The sequence below is a fragment of the Vicia villosa genome, linkage group LG6 (genome assembly GCF_029867415.1).
Source record: "Vicia villosa cultivar HV-30 ecotype Madison, WI linkage group LG6, Vvil1.0, whole genome shotgun sequence".
In the NCBI taxonomy this organism is placed as follows: Eukaryota; Viridiplantae; Streptophyta; class Magnoliopsida; order Fabales; family Fabaceae; genus Vicia; species Vicia villosa.
Genome location: NC_081185.1, coordinates 160,887,097 through 160,909,891, shown reverse-complemented (window position 1 = coordinate 160,909,891; position 22,795 = coordinate 160,887,097). Strand labels below are relative to the sequence as shown.

At 32.1% G+C, this 22,795-nt stretch overlaps 3 protein-coding genes across 3 annotated transcripts; 1 reads left to right on the top strand and 2 right to left on the bottom strand.

Annotated features, from left to right (window-relative positions):
• Positions 1-1,075: 1,075 nt before the first annotated feature.
• LOC131613012 (MATH domain and coiled-coil domain-containing protein At3g58270-like) lies at positions 1,076-3,093 on the bottom strand. The gene is made up of 3 exons (XM_058884744.1): positions 2,757-3,093; positions 2,448-2,602; positions 1,076-2,005 (listed from the first exon to the last, which is right to left on the bottom strand). Exons 1-3 carry the CDS (start codon positions 2,876-2,878, stop codon positions 1,254-1,256), a joined length of 1,029 nt encoding a protein of 342 aa, XP_058740727.1. The 5' UTR covers positions 2,879-3,093; the 3' UTR covers positions 1,076-1,253.
• A 4,163-nt stretch (positions 3,094-7,256) lies between these two features.
• LOC131610881 (small ribosomal subunit protein uS2-like) lies at positions 7,257-9,385 on the top strand. The gene is made up of 5 exons (XM_058882939.1): positions 7,257-7,486; positions 7,585-7,847; positions 7,953-8,150; positions 8,625-8,838; positions 9,082-9,385. Exons 1-5 carry the CDS (start codon positions 7,342-7,344, stop codon positions 9,168-9,170), a joined length of 909 nt encoding a protein of 302 aa, XP_058738922.1. The 5' UTR covers positions 7,257-7,341; the 3' UTR covers positions 9,171-9,385.
• A 7,532-nt stretch (positions 9,386-16,917) lies between these two features.
• On the bottom strand, positions 16,918-21,778 carry LOC131610880 (rhomboid-like protein 15). Its single transcript, XM_058882938.1, has 13 exons — positions 21,559-21,778; positions 21,220-21,385; positions 20,756-21,059; positions 20,172-20,204; positions 19,754-19,845; positions 19,581-19,654; positions 19,056-19,150; positions 18,892-18,967; positions 18,078-18,256; positions 17,830-17,881; positions 17,689-17,745; positions 17,338-17,412; positions 16,918-17,215 (listed from the first exon to the last, which is right to left on the bottom strand). Exons 1-13 carry the CDS (start codon positions 21,598-21,600, stop codon positions 17,210-17,212), a joined length of 1,251 nt encoding a protein of 416 aa, XP_058738921.1. The 5' UTR covers positions 21,601-21,778; the 3' UTR covers positions 16,918-17,209.
• Between the last annotated feature and the right edge of the window lie 1,017 nt (positions 21,779-22,795).

Here is a 22,795-nt window from a genome sequence, read left to right as displayed (position 1 = left end):
TTAATTGTTATTCAGATGTTGATTGGTGTCGAGATAAGGAAGATCGAAGACACACAACTAGTTATTTATTTCAAATCTTTGGTGCCCCAATCTCATGGTGCTCGAGAAAGCAACATGTGGTGGCATTGTCATCATGTGAGTCTGAATATATAGCAGGATCCTATGTTGCGTGTCAAGCAATTTGACTTCTTAAGAGAGAAGGTAAATCGAGGTGAACTTGAAGTAAGGCATTGCTAAAGTGAAGCACAGTTGGCCGATATTTTCACCAAAGAATTGAAGATCGGCGGATTCTTAAATTTGATAAAGAAATTAGGAATAGTTTAGATCGACTATGCGTAGCGTATATTCGACAACTTGGATTATATGGGGTATATTGAGATATAAGATATAATCTAAGTTGAGTAATCCAGCTTCAAATCTAATTAGAGTTTGTTAGCCGACTTAATGTACAAGTTAGTTGTATATAAATAGACATAGTTTATAATTCAATTTATACAATTCAATAATAGCAATCATTATTTTCTTATTCTCTATTTTTTTTCTTTTTTTAAAATGTTAAGACCATTTTATTTTATATTTCAGTTGACAAGAAATTCATCATGTAGGTAAACATCAAGGCTCTTATCAAAGGTATTTATTCTATATTATTATATGTCTAAAAACGTGCTAACGAATAAAAATAAAAAATAAAAATTTGTGAAATAAGTTCCACCTCCACTCCGAAAGAAATACTTGTTATCAAATATCTCAATTGATATTATCATAGGAGTTTTAATTACAATACAAATATAGTGTAATAGAATCATAACCACTTCAAAATCATTGAGTATAAATTGGATGGTCAAATTTTCCATTAGAGTCCCTCAAAAGAAATTTCTAAGAAAGTAAAATGTTATCCATTAACACTTTGATCTTTGTTTAACACTTAACACACTATTAGGAAGGACACCATTTACAAGTGTTACAATACATCACATCATTAAAAGTAAGTAGAGTTATATTGAAGAAAAAATATTTTTATCAATAAAACAAGAAGAAGAAAAAAAACAAAAAAGAAGAAGAATAAGAAGCATATAATGCCTTGTAAATAAATAAAATCGGAAGGAAAGAAATGTTAACATGTTCCTAAATCTTCAATATCATGAAATGTACATCTCACAATTTTGTGAATATATTTGAGATTAATAACAATGTAATTTTGTTAAAACTTCAAAGTATAATTTTTTCCATCTTATCCTAATTTCAAACATATACTAAAAAACATTGTAAGATAAATCAGCATTCAAATCAATATCTATGTATCCTTTGTTTAACTCATTCAAGACTTTCTTTGCTTCCTCAAACTCAACTTCTGCCTCAGCCAATTCTCCTCTAAGTTTTCTCATTTTATTCTCCAAATCAACAATACTTCCCTTCAACTCATTCACTTTCAATGTCCTCTCCAAATGTTTTCTCATACTCAATGCAGATTCAACATAAGGTTCCAACCAATCCAAGTTAAATCCAGAGGCCATAACAAGCTCCTCCCATAAACCTCTAAGGTTATCACTCACTTCTTCATTCATATCCTTCACTTTACTTGTCTTTAATATATGCAAAACTTGACCTAAAGATGAGAATGCCCATGATTTGAATCTTTGAGTTCTTTTACTTTGGCTTCTTATCAAAGATGGATGCCAAATACATGCTTCTTCTAATAATGGAATAAAACTTGCTTCTTCATCACCTAAACTATCCAAATCTAAGAGGTCTCTTAGTGTCAAATCTGGTGTTCCTGTTTCATTGGAGTCAAATGATCCGATTGTACTACTTTCATCTGATGTTTCTGTGACACCTTGTTCTTGTTTTGAGGATTCTATTTGTGATGAAGCTTGAACGTTGATATGAACTTCAATGATGCATGTGTTGTTTACAAGATAGCCTTGTTTTGTGTCATGGAAATCACTTAGATTTAGAAAGAATGAGCCCCAACTACGATATCCGCCATTGAACTTCTGATGAGTCTCTGGAAATGCATGAATACTAATTCTCAATTATAAATTTAGAATATGATAAGAATGTAAAATATTTGATAAGCTAAGTTGCGGAATTGAAATCACAATTCTTCGATTTTTAGTATTTAGTATAAGAGTTTTGCCACTAAACTATTCAAAACAAAAAATTACACCCAAATAAAAATAAAAATTGATAATGATCAAATCAACAAAATTTATACAAAATAAATTTTTAATCCATAATAATTAACATCATTAACTCTCATTGGTCATTTCAATGTATCCTCACGACTTAGATCTTTTGGACACGCTATGAGACTAATACGATCGGGTCAGAAACAAGAACATCTGGTTTTTTTTATCTTGATAATACTGCGCAAAACATATGTTACTTGCTTTAAAATCAACCACATATTAAGAACAAAACACTCAAAATGAATCAGTGATGTGTACCTTTTACAACCGACTTGTTGTCATCTGTTTGATTAACAAGAACCAATTTGAAATGTGTTTTTCTGCTCCATCCATACGCCGGTAAAGAATCCGCAACCATCAAATATAATGAAAAATGCTCCACATTTTTGCTTAATGGATGCAACAGAATCCTCCTATTAAGTGATTATAAAAAAAAATTTAAAAAGTTGACATAATTTATCTTTTAACTTCTACTCTATTATCATTATTCAAGATTTTTTTTTCTCTAGAAGTAGTAAATCTACAATACAAAATATTGAAAACTTGGTCAAATTAATTTGCACGTACCATTTATAACCTCCAATTCGGAAAGACTTGGAACGTAGATTCTTGGTGTTTTGTTTAGAAAAATTCTCAATTTTCCAAACGAATGGCTCAAAATTGATACTCTTTCCCTTGTGATTATCCATTCTAGCTAAAAGGAAAAAGCCAAAAGCTAGTGAACAAATTTTGAAAGTGATTTCCACTAACGTGTAAATAGTTCATATATATTGTGAGATCTGAGAAGAAAAATGGAAGAAAATGAACCAACAATTGTAGAATGAAAGGAGGAATAATGAAAATGAAGTCAACTTAGCCAAGTCAACCGTATTCATGAGGAAGGAACCACTTAAAATACAAGAAAATACTTTGAAATTTCACACACATTCTTTGGAAAGTAACTCATCCAAATTAATTTAATGTAATTAAATAATTGAATATAGTACAATCAAATAATTAAATAATTAAAACAGTTATCTAACATGCATACGTGTCATTATTATTTCCAGTCGTTCCTTAATCCACTCTTAACCAACATGCATACACCATCATATCATATCTCCGGTTAACTTGTTGGCGGTGCTGTCAAGGATTCGTGCGTGGCATAATTAACATTTCATGTTTTTAAAACCTAACGTTTCAGCCATTTTGTCGTTCCTTAATCCACTCTTAACAAAATGCATGCCATCTTTAGAGAAAGAACACTATGAGTCTATTTTTGTGAAAATAAACTAATTATAAGTTTACTTACTAAAACATCTTATTTAATATTTATTTTTTAAAAAAAATATTATTTACATTTGAACATACACCGTAGATATTGTTTACAAATATATAAATAGTGTTTTTCATTCATTCTTTTTTCTTTTAATATATATTTTTAAACTATTTTAATTAATAAAATATTAAAATTTGATTAACACAGTTCAAAATTTGGTCAATATATATTTTGACAAAAAAAATTATATTAACAAAATTGTATTTTTTATTCTGGATTGAAATATAAACTCCGTCGCACCGTACATATTCAGTTTTTTATATGGGTATGGGTATGGAATAAAATATTTTAAAAAAACTTGAAGTAAGGCCAGAAAGAGTAAGGCATTATAATACTTTTAAAAATAATTATAAAAATAACATAAACTAATTATATTTAAAAAAAATAACATAAAATAACTATTATTTTTTATGTAAATATTAAAGAATTATATTGTTTAAATGATAACAAAATATTAAAATAAAAAATAATTTAATAAAAAAAGAGTCAAGATTAATAGCATAAAAAAGTCACATTTGAAACGCGTCAATAATTCATAATATCAAAGACTGGAATTTGAAAGTTGCATAGTAGCAGCGCAGACAGTCAGACACACAAGTGTAAAATTATATAGAATTGATTGTTTACTTCTCTTTTTATAAATAAACAAAAAACTTAAATTTAACACTTTGAAAAAATCTGAAACTGTATGAACCGGAAAAAAAAAAAAAAACTATATCTTTTGTGGATACATGTGCCAATCATGTACCAACACTCGTACCAAACATAAAAAAAAAATTATTAAAAAAAGAGTACGAAGTTGGTACGTACCATACGCGTACTGGTACCTGGTATTTTGCTTAAAAAAGTGTACTTGTGCTTCACAAAATATAAGTAGATGAAATGTTGAAAATGATTATCGTGACAAAAGTTATGTTCTTTGATGATCAAGAAAGGTTACCTGCAACAATAGTATTGAAACGCTCAATTGAGTGTTTGAAATAAGTGCAACTATGTAACACTGTGTAAATAAATATATGGGTGTAACCTTGAGTCTCACTTAATTTTAGGAGGCGGATAGAACTATTTCCGATTAATCTGACTTAGAGTGCTAACGACCATTGGATCTAGATCAACGATTAAGATGAGGAATGAGGTTGTGCTCATATGCAATGCTCATGAGTGGAGGTCAACTTGTTCATTAATTCTAAAGCGCCTTGCTGGATTGTCTTGGTCTTGTTGGGCCTTTGGTCAGCCTAGACAAGTCTTTGCTATCAACTATGAAATGAAGAATGTCGATGTCGAAGTCTTTGAAACCAGCTGTCCAAGGATACATTCTATTGATGAGACTTTCATCTCACTATTAATATCATTGATTATTGAAAGATTACAAAGAAATGAGCTATTAATGTCATTAATTAATAAGTGAATAATTACAAAGAAATTAAAAAAATTGGCGTCCCGTAAAATTTGAGGCCGTGTGCAATGGTTGAATAGGTTTGTCGTTCTTCATTCTTCATAGCCATGCTTGAGCAATGAGCATGGTATGGATGAAAGTCGAGGTAGCACCATTAAGATTGTTGATGTATCATACGACGCCCTTCGTGCTTTTGTTAATTACTTATACATTGTTTAAGCATTCCTTTAGTTTTAGTAGAAAAGTATAAGGTCTTTACACATCAGCACAATGCCAACCAATTGCAAGATTCAACCTTGGCAATGATCACGGAGAACATGGACAACCTCACTAAAAATGAAGATTATATAGAATTAGTGGACATTAATCCATGTCTTGTTTTTTTTGGAAATGAAATACTTTATTCAAATGTCAAAACAGTCAATACACGGCGATTCAAAGATCCAGCCACGAGCAACACAACAGAACCTATGACATCCTATGGTTCATCCATCACCTATATATATAACATTCTCCATTATTTTATGACCTATACTACGACTGTCAATACGATTCTCAAAGCAGAATTGATTTATAAAAATCCACGTTTCATACACAGCTTGAGTAAAAGTACACTTTAGAGTCATCACCCTGTTGCCTTTTCCTTTACTTTTCTCTAAGACCCACTTGAGTTCATCATCCCAATGTGTGGGATCCCTGTCCACCTGCAACCAATCAAGCACAAAACTCCGAATTTCTTTCATTTTATTACATTGGAACATCAAATGGCTTAAAGTTTCTTAGGTATCACAGAAGCAGCATTTGTTGTTGTTGATGAGGCCAAACCTATGAAGCCTCTCTTTTGTAGCGAGCTTGTTGCAGCAAGCAACTCAAAGGATAAATTTTACTTTTGGCCTGGCTAAGTTTTTGAAGAATACACATTTCCACTCCACATCAGGTTGGTCATATTTCAGATCCTGATACACAAGTTTAGCCTGAAATCTCTTCTTTTGTATCATGTCATTCCAGCTAGGGATTATCCAAATGTTGCCTTTGTTTTAATATTGTTTTTAGGATCCAGGAGCATGATGCTTTTATGGGAATCCTTATCTTGTTGTGGAAATATATGAAGCATATATTTGGAAACACAGGTTAATACTACAACCCCTTTTGAGCTATAGAAACAAGTCATGTAGAAAATTAGTATAGCCAACTTTATTCTAGTCATGAAAATGTGACGATATATATATATATATATATATATATATATATATATATATATATATATATATATATATATATATATATATATATATATATATATATATATATATATATATATATATATATATATATATATATATATATATATATATATATATATATATATATATATGGTGAATTCTTATTTATCCAACTCAAAAAGTTGGGTTAGGTTATCTCCTTTATAATTTTTTTTTAACAACAAATATTTGTAGTATTTTAATAAATAATTAAATATGTTAAATTAGATAGAATTATATGATTGATTGGAGGTACACTACCCAATTTTTTGTGATGGGTAGTAAAATTGTCCCTTATATATATATATATATATATATATATATATATATATATATATATATATATATATATATATATATATATATATATATATATATATATATATATATATATATATATATATATATATATATATATTATATGGATTATTATCAATGCATAAAGCAATAGTTTCCGCTTTAGAGTTAGACATTCATACTTGTTAATATTTAAATGGATACATTTGAAGAAGTTATATCAACTTTTTACTAATGAAGTCCCATATCATTTTCGTATCACTTACTCTCACTATTTATATAGCTTACACAAAAATAAAATAGTCGTCACTTGTGGATTGGAAAGATGTTACAAAGACATTGGCCTTATGTCACTTTTTTTTTTTTAAATTATATTAATTAATTTAAAAAAAATCCAAAAAAATTTTAGTTTTAAAATAGAGGAATAAAAAATGTACTTAAACCTTTATATTATAAAATATTTGTTTTCTTCAGAGAAATGACATGTCAAATTGGTGTCATAGTGATGATAATATGTCGTAGTTATTTAGTAAATAAAAATGTCAAATATGTGATGTGTCTAAAAAAAATATGTGTCATCTATGCAAAATTGATGGAGATAAAAACAACCTCATGAATAGTTAAATAAATTTTAAAATGAAAGATTAAAATGTTAAAAAATTAGATATTTATTCATCTAAGATTAATTTATCTTTGGTTAAATATTTGAATGCTAATCCATATTTTGGGCTTTAGTTGTAAAGGCCCATTAATAGAATCATGGGCCGTATTTATCCACCAGAAATCTCAAAACCCTACCCTTTTCAGTTCTAAGAGAACAGAGATCACCCTAACCGCCGCTCCGATCTCTCTCCGACGCGCCAATTTCTCTCCGTCACCATGGCCGCCACCAACTCAGCCCCACCACGACAGCTCTCTCAGAAAGAAGCCGACATCCAGATGATGTTAGCCGCCGATGTCCATCTCGGTACAAAGAATTGTGATTTCCAAATGGAGCGATACATATTCAAGCGCCGAAATGACGGTAACACTTCAAACCCTAGAAAATGAAAATGAAATTTCACGAAAACGTAGCTTAGAAATTAGAAATTATGAATTGATTTTGTGTGTGAATTTGTTAAGGTATTTACATTATTAATCTTGGAAAAACATGGGAGAAGCTGCAACTTGCGGCTAGGGTTATTGTAGCTATTGAAAACCCTCAGGACATCATTGTTCAATCTGCTAGACCTTATGGACAGAGAGCTGTTCTCAAATTTGCTCAGTATACTGGTGCTCATGCTATTGCTGGTAGACATACTCCTGGTACATTCACCAATCAGCTTCAAACTTCATTCAGTGAGCCCCGTCTTCTCATCCTCACTGACCCAAGAACCGATCACCAGGTTTCACCATTATCCAACTTTTTAGTTTTATTTTTATGAACTGTGAAAGTTAGTTATATTTATAGATTATTTGTGTAATTCTGTTTATGTTTTGTTTGAGTGCAGCCAATTAAGGAAGCTGCACTTGGAAATATTCCCACAATTGCCTTCTGTGATACTGATTCTCCAATGAGATATGTTGATATTGGAATTCCTGCCAACAACAAGGGAAAGCATAGCATTGGTTGTCTCTTTTGGCTTTTGGCTAGGATGGTGTTGCAGATGCGTGGTACTATTCGCCCTGGCCTTAAGTGGGATGTCATGGTAAACTGTTTTTTGAATTTTATAATTGATCGAGTATGCGTAGTACATTTTTTTGTTATTGATAATTGATCGAGTATGTGTAGTCAATTTTTTCTTATTGATATAGAGTATGTGTATTCTTTTCTCTGTCATCGATGAAGTGTGTTTAGTCTATTTTCTCTAATTGATAGAGTATGTGTAGTATTGGGTTAGATTCTGCAATGTGAAGTGAATTGATAGACTGTGTCTATGTGTAGTCTTGTGTTAGTTTATGACAGAGTATGTGTAGTCTTGTTTTAGATTGTGTAGTGTGAAGTTAAATGATAGAGTGTATGTGTAGTCATGTGTTAGATTATGGAGTGTGAAGTTAAATGGTAGTGTATGTGTAGTATTGTGTTAGATTCTACATGCATCCATCCCATTGTACTTTGTTAATTTTGTAGGTTAACAACAAGTACATTGTCTCTAACTAAGGTTTGGTTTTTTTTAATGCAGGTGGATCTATTCTTCTATAGAGAACCAGAGGAGGCCAAGGAGCAAGAGGAAGATGAAGTTCTTGCTCCAGATTATGCCATTGCCGATTTCAATGCAGCTTCTATCCCCAATGATGGACAATGGCCTGCTGCCATTGATCAATCATCATGGAGTGATGCAGTTCCACAGCCCATTCCCGCAGTTCCTGCTGTAAACTGGACAGCCCCAGAAGCTGGTGTGTAATTCTATACTGTTGACTATTTTGGAACTGCCCTTCAGATTTGATCTCAAATTTTCTTTTGGCAGCTATTATCTGTATTTGTTAATTTTATTCTTACTTCACTATGCCAATGTTTATCATTTACTTGTTGATTCTCTCTTCAAGATTTCTCAAGGGATTGAATTATGTAGCAAGTGATTGATTTAACTTTTTTTTAGGTTTTATTCTTGTTTTGTTGATAGAGTTATCATCTTGCAGTTGCAGGGGACTGGGGTGAAGCTGTTCCTCCACCACAACAAACAGGTGCTCCCGTAGTTGAATCTATCCAGGCGACTGGTTGGGAATAAGCCAGTGTTTTTTTATCGTGAAGTCCCATCACACAATTTATATTTATCTTTCTTGCCCCCCAATGTAACATCTGGAAAGGCTTTTTTGGTAGCTAATGAACTTTTTCACTTTTGTTTTTGGGAGAACATGAGTGGCAGAAATTTTATACCACCTGAGATATTTAGTTAATTTGTACTTTTTTATTTATTGTTGAGGCAGTTTTAAATTTATTTTATGAATTTGTTTGTGATTTTCCCCTCCTTGTTCTTGGTGTTCTTTATTGCTAAGTTCCTTCCCTTCGGCAGAGGGGAAAAGTGTTCCATTACATTTAGAGTCTATTTACTCTACAAATATGGCTTTAAAATATCAAAAATATCTAAATAACACTAATGGTCTTCAACAAGCGTAACACTAATGGTCTTCAACAAGCGTAACACTAATGCAGAGGACATGCATCCAATTTATGTTTGGACTTGAGAGTGCTTCTGTGTTGGAATTTTCCAATTTGCTACTTGCTACTCTTACTCTCAGTCTCTGAAATTATATGTGGATACATTACAATCTGCTGAATATTTGTCTAATATACTTATTTTTTTCATTGTGAACCTTAATAACCTTAACTATGCGATAAGTTATTTATGATGTTTCTGATCAAATAAAGCTAATAAAGCTGTTTCAATGTGTTTTTGTCCTTTCATAATATGCATAGTTCTTGCATGGATGAATAGCACTTTGATTCTCACACAAGACTGAAACTCCAAGCTCATTGATGGTAACATAATTGTTTTGTGAAAACTCCAAGCTCATTGATCATATCCCTTAACCCTAATATTTTTTTTTATACCATCAATAACACCAATATATTAAAAGCATGTTTGGGGTGGTGTTGGGTTATCCAAAAGCACGATAAATTATCACGTTTACGTAGAAGCTACTATTTGTCGCTTCTGGTTTTCACGGTGGAGGATCCTTTAAACGCACGTCTAGCCATTCCAAACTTATATCCAAACATGTACTAAGCTTTTGTTATTGATAGAGCTATCGTATGTTGGAGTGATGCCTACCAACTTATTATATTTCCAAATATTGCCAATACATACCAGCTTTTGGCATAGCTATCCTGAGCTATATACATAACATTAATATCCAAATGCTTAATCATTTCCATGCCAAAAACTTTTTTAGGCCTTCAACGTCAACCATATTTTTACTTGCAATCAATATATAAAAGCACATAAACATAGTGTTTATTTTCCAGCTTCTTATGCTAAACAATGTTGCCACAATTACCCCATTTGTACTTGATGCTTAAAATAAAATTGTCAAAACTCGTGTACCATTGACACATTTACCCTTTACTTCAATCACCTTAAGTTGCGTCATGAAAATTTGATCTTCGAGTTCATCGAGTAGGAAGGTTGTCTTGACATTCAGTTGTTCATTGTCCGTCCTAAATTGAGGATCCATTGATAATATGATCCTTATTGAAAAATGTTTAATTACAAAATTGAGAATTTCTTTGAAGTCTACACCCTTTCTTTGAGTAAGTCACATTGCCACTAGTCTAACCTTGTATCTAGGAGGATGATTTTATGAATTCCTTTCTCTTACAGCTACCAGTTTTGATCCTTAAATTCTTTTACCAGCTTCCAAGTGCACTTTTTTGCAAAGTGACTTCGTATGTTCCTCCATTGCAAGTTGCTATTAATTACAATTCTTCTAAGTAATCACTTCTATGTAGGCCCCCGACTCTTCATTTGCAAAGGTCGAGAAATATGAAGAGCATATATGTCATGCTCTCATGACTGTGTTTTTTAAGAGGCTCGACGTCCATTTTTACTTTATCTTTATCTTTGCATGAGAGACAATCTTGGTTTGAACTTAGAATCTTCATTGGTTGGAAATGAAAGATCTAGTGGGGAATTGAAAAACATTGTTGATATTAAGTTGACAATAAATGAATAATAATTTGAAAAAGTTCTTCAAGTTCTCACATTGAAGGAATATCACATAATAGTGTTTATATATATATATATATATATATATATATATATATATATATATATATATATATATATATATATATATATATATATATATATATATATATATAGAGAGAGAGAGAGAGAGAGAGAGGAGGGTTATATTTACTCCAGGAGTAAGTTATTATAACTTACTCCAAATCTAGACCATTGATTCTTTTCAATCTAGTGGTCAAAAATAATAAGTAATTAAATGTGGAGAGAGAAAACTATTACTTATTATTTTTAACTATTAGATTGAGAAGAATTAATGGTCTAGATTTGGAGTAAGTTATAATAACTTACTCCTAGAGTAAATATAACCCTCCTCATATATATATATATATATATATATATATATATATATATATATATATATATATATATATATATATATATATATATATATATATATATATATATATATATATATATATATATATATATATATATATGGTCATTTGGGCCGTTCCGAAGAGATATGCAATTTTGTGAAAGGGTGAGAGCGCCCCACCATAAATCATCACGCATCTGTCACCTTATGGCCGATTTGGGTTGGGCTGGATTTGGGTGCTCCATTATTTTTTGGTATCCGAAATGGTAAATTTTATTTAATATTAATTAATTAATTGGTGTACTGTAAATTAATTAATTATTAATTGATGATGGTATCCCTAGTTTTCAAACAAGTTTCCACGATTTTTTTCCACATTTCCTTGCAGACCAAGTTTCATAACGACTAGTTTTGGACCAAATCCACTCCATTTCTCTCGTGTTTTCTCCCATTTAGATCAGATATTCGACTATAAATAAAGATTTTTTCATCTCATTTTCCTCACTCTAGATTTCAGCATTATGAAATCTTTCTTCTTTCTATCGTCTCTCCTTTATTTCAAAATTTCTTTTCTATTTTCATGACAAAATAATTTTACCTCTTTGCAATATTATAGTCATTGTTAGGTAAATGCACTTTTCAAAACCTAATGTTCCTATTTCTTAATGCTTGTATAAAAAATCAAATGTGAAAAAAAATTGGATTAAAAAACTTACCAATGTTGAGCACTTTGAATGATTGAATGTTAGAGAATAAAAATTGACAAACTATTTGGTTTAGATGAAGTAGAAAGGAAATTTGGATTGGCAAAAACAAGTTCAAAGTGAGGAATGGAAGTGAGAAGAGTTTTAGACTGTTTTTGTTGGAAATAAAAAAGGGGGTTTGGTGCGTATTTGGTTAAAATCCCGTCCGAATGTGCACTTTCGTAAGTTATACGAATATATATTTATATATTAACTTTTAGCAAAAATAAGAGTCCGACTCACTTACGAATGGATTAATTTATGATCAGTGCATTTTGATGCACATTCTTCTATGATTGTACTTAGGCTTTTTCCTAGTTTGGTTTATTTATTTTATTTTATTATTTTATCATGTTTTTAGAATTAAGTTTATGTTTGCCTTTAATTTATTTTCGTATGTTGTTTTTAGATTTAGCGGTTATTTGAAATATATTCACTGTGTGATCATAATTGGAGCTACAGGATGCCGTTTTGAGCGTTCTAATATGCGTTTAAAAGTTAAGAGAAAGAGCTACAATTTTTCCTGATGAAGCCAAAATCTAATTCTGAGTGCAGGAGTGTCACATAATTCGTTGAAGTTTCAGACTTTATAAATTAATTAATTTTGAGCCGGTTTTATTATTTTCCGACCCGATTTAAATTAGTGTGCAATCCTTTTTTATAAAAGGAAATCAGCCACGGTATGTTCACCTTCGAATTTTACTGTTCACAAATTATTTCGGAAGCTTTGTACGGAAATCCATGGAGAACTCATTCCATTTGTTGATTTGCTAAATTCAAGTTCCAACACCCTGATGTTATAATAATTTCAATTCAGTTTTTATTTCTTTCAATTTTATTCTATGATTCTTGCTTGCTTAATCCAAATTTCATGAAGTATGTTGATTTAATTCGATGTTTGTATGATCCTTGACTGTAATCACATCAGCGTTTACTTAATTCGTTATCGTGTTTGCTGAATTTACGAGAGCCTAAATTGCTGACATGCGCCCCGCGGGTCCTCTGCACCTCCTCTAGTGCGTCATTTGAATCGCACCCCAGCTCAGCAATCAGCATCTCCATCGCTTCCTCCTTCGTCACCCTATTGTGACCAAGGAGGGTACCCCTGATAGGTAGTCACATCATCAAGAGTGATGGTAATCTCACAGTGAGGAAGTCTCCGAATGCCATCTCTTTGCAAATGTCATCAGCATCCCATTATGTATCATCGTGTAGCCCATCTGACATAGTTCCCTCGGGCTAGAAACTGCTAGTACATCCGGGAACCACGACTGGTCTGGCTGCGCAAGAGCTGCAATCTTCCGACCGTGGTTGTAGAACCTCTGCGGATCCTTATCCTGAATTTTTTTTAAAAAATAAACACGATTATTAATAAGCAAATTCATAAAGTGAAGAAAAAAAGTAATTAACAAAGAAAATTTACCTCTCCATCCCATATACGCCTGGCTACATGATATTCATACCCTGTCAAAAGGGATGCATCTATGGGACCCCCAGGTACCAAATAGGCTCTGGCACCGGCTCATCCTCGTGCAGCTCTGGAGGTGGCACAGCAAATCCTGCATCGATCGTCACTGGCATAGGCACAGGAGTAGAAGTAGAAGAACTGCCCCGACGACGTCAACGAGGGGTGGCATCTGTGAGGAACCCTCAGCATCATCCCGGAGCCTCTGTGGTGTAGTAGTGGATGGGAAGACCCCTCCAGTGGAACAGACGTAGAGAGCCCCTCAACTGGGACAAATGGAGAAGGCCCGGCTGGAGCGGGAGTATCAGGTGGAACGGCAGCTCCATCAGTGACTTGAGATACTGCATGCGCCTGTTCACGCCTCACGGATGCGTGTTGTGCAGTCCTTCCATGTATATCCATATCCGGACAGTGGGTCATAATATCTGCATTGTGATAACATCTAGTTAGATACTATGTATCTATAAATGAACAATGATTTATAAATAAACAAGAAAAGGAAAAAAAATACTCTTCCGTAGATGCATCTACGGAAGGACCTTCGTTTCAAAAACTATGGTGTTTCCGTAAATGCATCTACGGAATGCCCTAACGTTCATCTCTTTTGTAGGTGCATCTACGGAAGGCACTGAAGCTCAGAAACGTAACAATGGCGTAACTCCACTGTTCAATCACCCAAAAACTCCATTTTTTGGCTTGATCATCCGTAATAAACCTCAAACATCACCTACATTGTCTCTAAACTATATTTCTAAACATATCGAATCATTTATACACCTAAATATTAAATTCTAATTCGATTTCACAAATACTCTAAAATAACTCAAAATTTTAAAAACTTACCGATTAAAATAGAGATTTGAACTTGATAGAGATTTGAATTTGATGTTGACAACGTAGCCAAACTCGGGAGAAAGAAATTTGAAGTTTGATATTTGAATTTGAGAGTGTTTTAGAGTTGAGAGTTTGAAATGAAAAAAATGAGGGAGGGGAAAGGTCTGGCGCGAGTTATAACGTCAAACCTTTCCGTAGATGCATCTACGGAAGAGTTCTGTAACTCCAGCTACGGAACAAAACAACGTTAAACAAAAAAATGAGTGCTTTCGAAAATACATCCACAGAACACGGGGACATTTTTGTCAATTCGATAGTACGTAAGAGACTCATGGAGTGGAATGACAAATTGTCTAAATCAATACCACATCAGAGTAATATTTCCAAGCCTCTTCCATATAAAATTATGGCTTAGATCTAATTTTGATTCTTCTACTTTTTTTATTAAAAAAAAAATTGATATTTCATTTAAAATTAAGTTTTGTCCTTAATTTTCTTTAAAAAAATTGTTTTGATTTCCGTTTCATTTTTTGGTCAATTTTATTGATATGGCATTGTCTAAATGAACAATTTTGATATCCAATCCATATCATATTTTCTAGAAGATTTTGATGACATGTGACGTTAAGTTTATTCACATAGGCATTTCAATTTAATGTCATAACAATGAATTCCAAACTAAGGACAAAAACACACAAAATAATATTGTAGGACAAAATTTTAATTTTCAAAAGAGAAGACAAAGCTTCAGTTTTTTAAAATGAGATGACCAAAACTATATGTAAATATAAATTTATTTTATGTAGTATCTCAACAAACTACATATCACTATTTTAATTTTATTCTCTAAACTTATCACTTTTTATTAACTTAATTTATTCACTATTTTTTATATCGTTTTTTGTAGTTTTTATTTTTTATTCTTTTTCGGATGATGACTAAATTCGGTCTTCATATTTAATATTATCTTCTATTTTAATTACATTGTTTTTTATTCAAATTAAAATTAGAATTAGTTTAAGGTTTGTTAAAAATGTGATTTAAGAACTATATTATATTTTATTTAAAACTTAAATTTAATTTAATTTAATTTAATATTTAAACTTATATTTGAAATTAGGATTCAATTAAATAAAAAATTATAAATAAAATAGCTTAAATATATGATAATTTATTTAAGAAACTATTATTACTGTTTTGGGAATTGCAAATTAATAGTTGTATTAGTTAGATCACTTTCGAACCAGTTATTATCATTTTTACTATATTTTAATTAAATTTGGTGTATTGATATCCCCTTTTAAATCTATGCTTGTTTGGAAGCTCATGATGGATAAAATCCCTACTAATGACAAATTGAAACACAGGGGTTGCAGCTTGACCACAGTGTGCAGTCTTTGCAAAAAGGCTGAGGAAACATCTAAGCTTATGTTTTCTGAAACCATTTGCCAAGAAACTGTGGCTTTGGTTCTACACCACAATCAAGATAACTAAACTCCAAATAGAGATCGGTGAATTGATTGCATTACAAACAGGTGGAAACAATGCTCTTTAGTTCTAATAGCAGCCATCATTTTCATCATCAACAATCCTTGGGAAGCTAGAAATTGGGCCAGATTTAGAAATCCATTTACAAGATAAAAGCTCGGGTGCTTTTGTTCGAAACAAAGTCTCCCACCACTTCATTTTTCTCTAGATGATTTCAAAACCATCAAAACTTTCAACATCCCCATCAAAAGCTCCTCAAATCATAGCAGTTTTATAGCATTCTTCTCCTCTTGATTAGATAAAATGCAACTGTGATGTCTCGTACAACCATAATCTCTCTCCGAGTTGTGGTGGAATTTTTTAGATGACCATGGAAACTTTATCCTAGCCTTTGTTGATCAAGTCTTTTGGACATTTCATATCTTGCTGAGTTATTTGTTCTCCTTAGAGCCATGGAGATTGCAATGGAAAAGGATTGGTAAAAAATTTGGATTGCAATTGATTATAGCATTGTGATGCAAGCATTCTACAAGCCATCTTTGACACCTTAACAAGTAAGAAACAAATGGAACACTTGTATGACCTATTTTTCACATAGATACCTTTTCATTTCTCACATATAGAGAAGGGAATTCATGTGCTGACTTTTTGTGCAAAATAGGTTAGGAATGACATTCTTTAGATTTTCTACTTTTTGGTGGTTTGTGGCTTGGCCCTCCCTCTCTTTTGTAATTTCTTGTTTTCTCGAGGTTTTATTCAATATATATATATATATATATATATATATATATATATATATATATATATATATATATATATATATATATATATAAATATTAAATTTCAGGAACAAAGTTTTACTGCAGCTTGCTGTATCGCCACTAGCATTAGATGCCTTCTCAAAACTATATATAAAACCTTATTGAATGGGGGAGGGAATGGTAAGAGGGAAACAGAATGCTTACAATTTAATCACAGACTTCTATTTGCAACCTCTTCGGTTAATCATTTTCTAACATTGTTATACATCACAGCATTAGAGGTTTACACATGTTCGATTCTGTTCACTGGTGTTGGCATCACCACCAAACTGCTAGTGATGGAGTCTAAGACTAAACTGAGTGATTCAACAAGCACAGAGGATATATACCAAATCAACGGAAGCTTTCATGTCTTAACCCTGTATATGCAATAGACCAACAAAAAAACACTTTCAATAAAAAAGAATCAAGAAACAACAAATAGTTAAGTAAACCGAAGTAAAAAATTACTAATAATTTTAAAATAAAAGTCAAGTAGGACCTGCTGGGTCATGAGTATTTCCACTGCTACATTAAGATCGCCATCAGCAGCAGCCAGCGCCACTTCCACTTGTGTCTGAAAGCATCGCAAGAAAAATGCATAAGACATAATTGAACTGTAGGCCTTACTTAATCTAGATTTGACGCACATGCATAAAAATGATACTACGCCAGCATAAAATGTTCAAGATATATTTAACCATCAATTTATTTTCTCTTATACAGTGAGAAGGACCCCCAAGTAGATCAAACACCGATATATTTACATTTGATCATTTATATGAGAAAAACGTTCTAGGATGCCCAATCCATTTTTTGTGACAACTTAAAAGATATAGAAACTGATTTTTACCTTATCAAAGCCCATTGCTACAAGTTTCTTAATCTCTTCTTCTGAAACAACTACTCCCTGCAAGAGAAAACAATAAAGATTATTAAATATCAATATCAAATCAAGAAAACAAGAAATCTCCAACCACAGTAAGTAAAAGACCTGATGATGTGGAACACCTGCTCCTGTTGTAGCTACATTATCGACTGGATGCCTAAGTTAAATTAAAAAATTAAGTGAACAACATTGCACACATATTATAGTAGCTTTGAAAAATATTTTAGCATTACAGATAAATTTAACTTAAACTTATCAATCCAATCAAAAGATATTAACCTATAACATTATACTATAGTATTATCCTATAATGTTTAAACAATCCAATCATGCATACAACTATCCCGCATTACCTTCCTTCAGTAGACCTTTGAGTAGTATTCAGAATGGGTGAATCTGAAATATGATTAGGACTAGGGTCCTCCAAGAGTCTAGCTTGAAGATTTGAATCTGAATGAAGACCAGAAGCAGTTTGACCTTGAACAGCACCAAGGGTCCTTCCCCTCCCTGGGAACCTACTGTCCTCAACTGACTGCAAGGTTTCACATAATACAATGAAATGTCTATAAATGGATGCCTCCAGCTTACAAAATATTATCATTTCTAAAAACAAATGAGAACATAGACATGTAAACTTGCTAGGGACATACTTTCACCTTTTAAAACTGCTATTGCTAACAGACGAGCACAACAAGAAGCAAAGCCAGTTGATAAACAGCTTGAAATGGGTGGACAACATATAATTCGAGCGAACAGGGGAAAACACAACTAGCTTGCCAAAGGAATTGCAGGAGATGACCATAAAGCCAGACAAAAAGAAAAATATTATGTGCAAAAGTTCTTTTTATACTTGCAGAAGTTAGACCAGTAGTGAAAAGGTAATGTACACACAGATAACTATTCATTGCAATTGTTTTAACTTAATGCAAGTGATAATCAAGGTCAGACTAACATACTTTCACAAAATCAACTCTACAGAAACCAACTTGATCAAAAGATCATGTAAGATCTCTATGTACTTATACTTCTTCTCAAGAATGTACTATGCAAAAGTTTCATTGCAGTTGGTCACATTAGGAGTAAAGTCAACATTATGATTAAATCCAACAAACATGTGCAGGATTATTTAGGGACTACCGAAAGCATATGACAAGAGGAGTTGCATACCTGAGGCTGGGCAGACACTTCCCTTCGAGGCATCAATGAGGATAGGTTCCTCCAAATATTTCCAGAAAATAATCCACTGTCCCATGAAAGTGTATATTTAAAATGCAGATTGGTAGAAATCCAGTGCCATCAGTACGGATTAGTGTGAAAATAACAGAACTTACCCAGATGTTGAGTTTTGGTTTGTATGTGTAGGGATATAGCCCGAAGGATTTCCACCAGTGCAAACAATAAATTTAGGACGTCTCACACATGATGACTGAAAGTCAAAAGGAAGAACAATTACAAAAAGTCCACGTTTGATGATATAGAAGCATTTATTTCCAAAAAAATGGATGTCTGTTAGAGGCTTTTTCCATTTTAAAATAAAAGTGGTTACTAAGATATAAATATATTTTTCTCATCAAATATAAAAAAGAAATACTACATTTTAAAGACTCCAGTACACCGATTCATTTTGTGAGTTCAATTAGCCCCAGAAAATGGGAAATTACATTAACCACTCCAATAGTTAATTGAATCAATATATGGCTAAATGTTTAACAATTCTTTAAAAGTAAATGATTGCTTTGGTGGTATGTATTCCTGAAACCTTTAAATAATTTGATACTTAGTTATTTAGTGATGTAGAAGCTGTAAACTTTCTCATCTTGGTGCGTTACAAAAGCCAATTCAAGAAAGAGACTTACAAGCCAGGAGGAGGCTTCAATTGAAGAATAAAAGGATGGCCCGGGTATGAGGAAATTAAACAAACCATATGTATCTGTAACAACAAGCATTGCATTACAATATCAGAGGTGAGTAGTTCAAGTTATTGGAAAAAGAAAAGTAAAACGGGGAAGAATAAAGAGAGAAATCTTACAAGCAAACCCAGATACAATGCCAGAAAGGTGTCCGAGTAGGGAGACATTTTGCATGAGAAGCTGGAACACTACCAACAAAAAAAATGCATACCTAAAACATAATATGCCCAATTATCATGGAAGTGACTTATCTAGATAAAATATTATTCTTAAAAGCTACACAAATTAAATTTGTTTTTTTGTCCCAATAAAAATAACAAAATTTGATTGTGTACATACTAAAATTGTATTTATTTTTAGTCCTTAAAAAAACAAACCATATTCTTTTAGTCCTGAACTCTCTATCAAGGGATTAAAACTCATTGTTTTTGTTAAATATAGGAACCATAAACAAATAAAATTTAAATAGAGATTCAAACAGAAAAAACGTCATATTTTCATAAACCAAAAACATATTTAACCCAAAACTATACTCACCACTTGGCAGGCACATTAAACAACCCAAACACACTGCAAAATGAATACAAAAAAGTTAGTAAATCCTTGCAGACTCATGATTCTTAACTTTGTATATCTGTCAAATGTTAAGTTACTTCTCAGCAAAACAAGAAAATAAAATCATTGCAGAGTGAACAGGTAAGCAAAATTATATCAATAAATGCGATAATGTGCCTATCATCATTCAATTCTCACTATGAAGAATTGAAGATAACAGTCTCAAAAGTCTTAAAGATGCATCGGGTATTTGATCCTATAAAAATTCAATCCATTTTTAGTAAGGGCCTAAAACACTACTTTGCATGGACAATAAAAATTATACATATCATAAATCATAATCACCATTTACCACTTTTTTACAATGAAAAGCATATCTTAGTCTACCAAACATAATCATTTGAGATGACACTCTTTCATGATATTATTAATTCAGCCTACTGAACAGCTTCCAAATTGTGGTTTCTACCATTCTATCTTAAAGAAAAACATAGTTTGATAGTGTATTAAATTTCATTTTTCCAGTAGTGTTGAATTCCTAGACAGCGGCTATATATAAAACCAACCTCCTGGATTGAACTCCACTGAGGCTTGTCTCTATAACAATCATGGAAAACAGAACTCCAGAGAACCCAACAGCACACTCATTCATGAGATAAACATTCGTAACAAAAGGATTATGTTCCACCAACACTGCTATGAAAACATGAAAAATAGCATTGCTCGTCGCCATCAAAATAGTGAGATACAGCAAGCGAACAGATCCCATGATCCTCTCCAGCTCAGACCCCAAGGGAACTAAAGCCATCATGTTGAAAAGAACATGAAGCATCGAAAGGTGGAAAAAAATGGAAGTATAAATCCTGTAAACTGCATAATAAAACAAGTATTCAATCACTAAATTGCTCTCTAGCACCTATATCTCCGTAAAAAGGTGTGTCTGTGTGTCTGTGTTAGTGCCGTGTTTCTGGTGTATGTGTTTCATAGCTAAATGAAGCGAGTTCTATATTGATGAACGAAATGTACATACGTTGAAATTGGGAAACAATGGCAGAGGGCAAGAAGCATATCTCGGCAAAGGAATCATATCCAAGCAAGAGACAAACAAAGTAAATTGCTCCACAGACAATAACTATTGCAGAAGTGAGAAATGGAATGCTTTCCCAATACTGATTCAACCTAGTAGACAACCCTGCCTGTGTTGATTAAGCCATGTCAAAGATAATTAATTAATCATAATCCATACCTAACAATTCTAAAACTAGAGTTAATAGAATTTGCAAATCAAAATGATGGAAAAAAAACAGCGAATTGTGAATTCAGTTGCAGTGAATGAAGCAAGAAGCGATTTTCGAGATCGGGGATTTACCTCAGTAACGATATTGGGTCTCATGGTTCTCGGTCTTGGCATGCAACAACTTCAATGGTATCGTATCAGTTATGATTTGGATTGGTATCGGATTCACCGGTTTGTGAATGCTGAGTGACCCACACTTGACTCGTGAAAACCGTAGAAGAATGTTTACTGCTTCTTTGTTCTTTCACTTCTGCCGAGTTCCGAATGAAATCCCAAAGTTCAAATTTGTCAATTTTCAAAAAAAAATATTAATAAATTATTTTCTTCTTTTTTACCCTAACTATTGCTACCTAAATCTTACACCATTAAGTAAAGTAGTTTACTTTATTTTATGGATGTTGTCTGTGTTGTGTCATAAATTATAATATTTATTATTGAATAAATATAATTTTTTAAGATATTTTTATACACAACCATCGATTCAAGATTCTAGACATAGTTCCCAGAATCATAGATTATATTCGAAAATATTATCACCATAACGACTACTCATTAGACAGAAATACTTACAAAAGAATCTAATTTGAGTGGGATTTATGCATCAACCAAGCGAGATCTACATCTCAAAGGTCAATATTACACAATCATCAATCATAATAATAAGTTCAGGGTTCTACACAAAAGGTCCCTAGAGTCACGGATCTTATTTGAAAATATTATGGTCATAATGAATACTCATTAGACAACAACATCTCCAAATATCGCCATAATGAATATTCATTAGAAAACAACATCTTCAAAAATATCTACTTTATGCAAGGTCTTTGTGTCAATCTAGCGATACATCCCAAAAATAATACTATTTCCGGTTTCATTTATAAGAAAATAATGTATTTGGATAATATGTTGTCTAGATACATTATTTATTTAATGTATCTAAAAAGAGAATCTTTTCTTATAAATAGGACGTACACAACCACCGTCCTAAACTTAAATTTACTCTCAAAGCAACGGATAGATAACCAGCAAAATAAAACAGAGAATAAAAGACTACAAGATGGTAGAAGAAAATGAATAAACAAAGCTAACGGCAGAGTTACTAAATTAAGTCCGTCTTCATGACTCAAACTAGATGGCAATGGCAACATTTTCTTAAATCATCTCCACACCTAAATTTTACATCCTTTATGATAGAACATAAATATCAATGGTCCCTCTACAAATTTCTAATTTACCTCAAATTTTCTTTGGAATTTAATCACCCTAATGCCAAAAATATATTTTCTTTAAAACATCTTGGGCATATTTA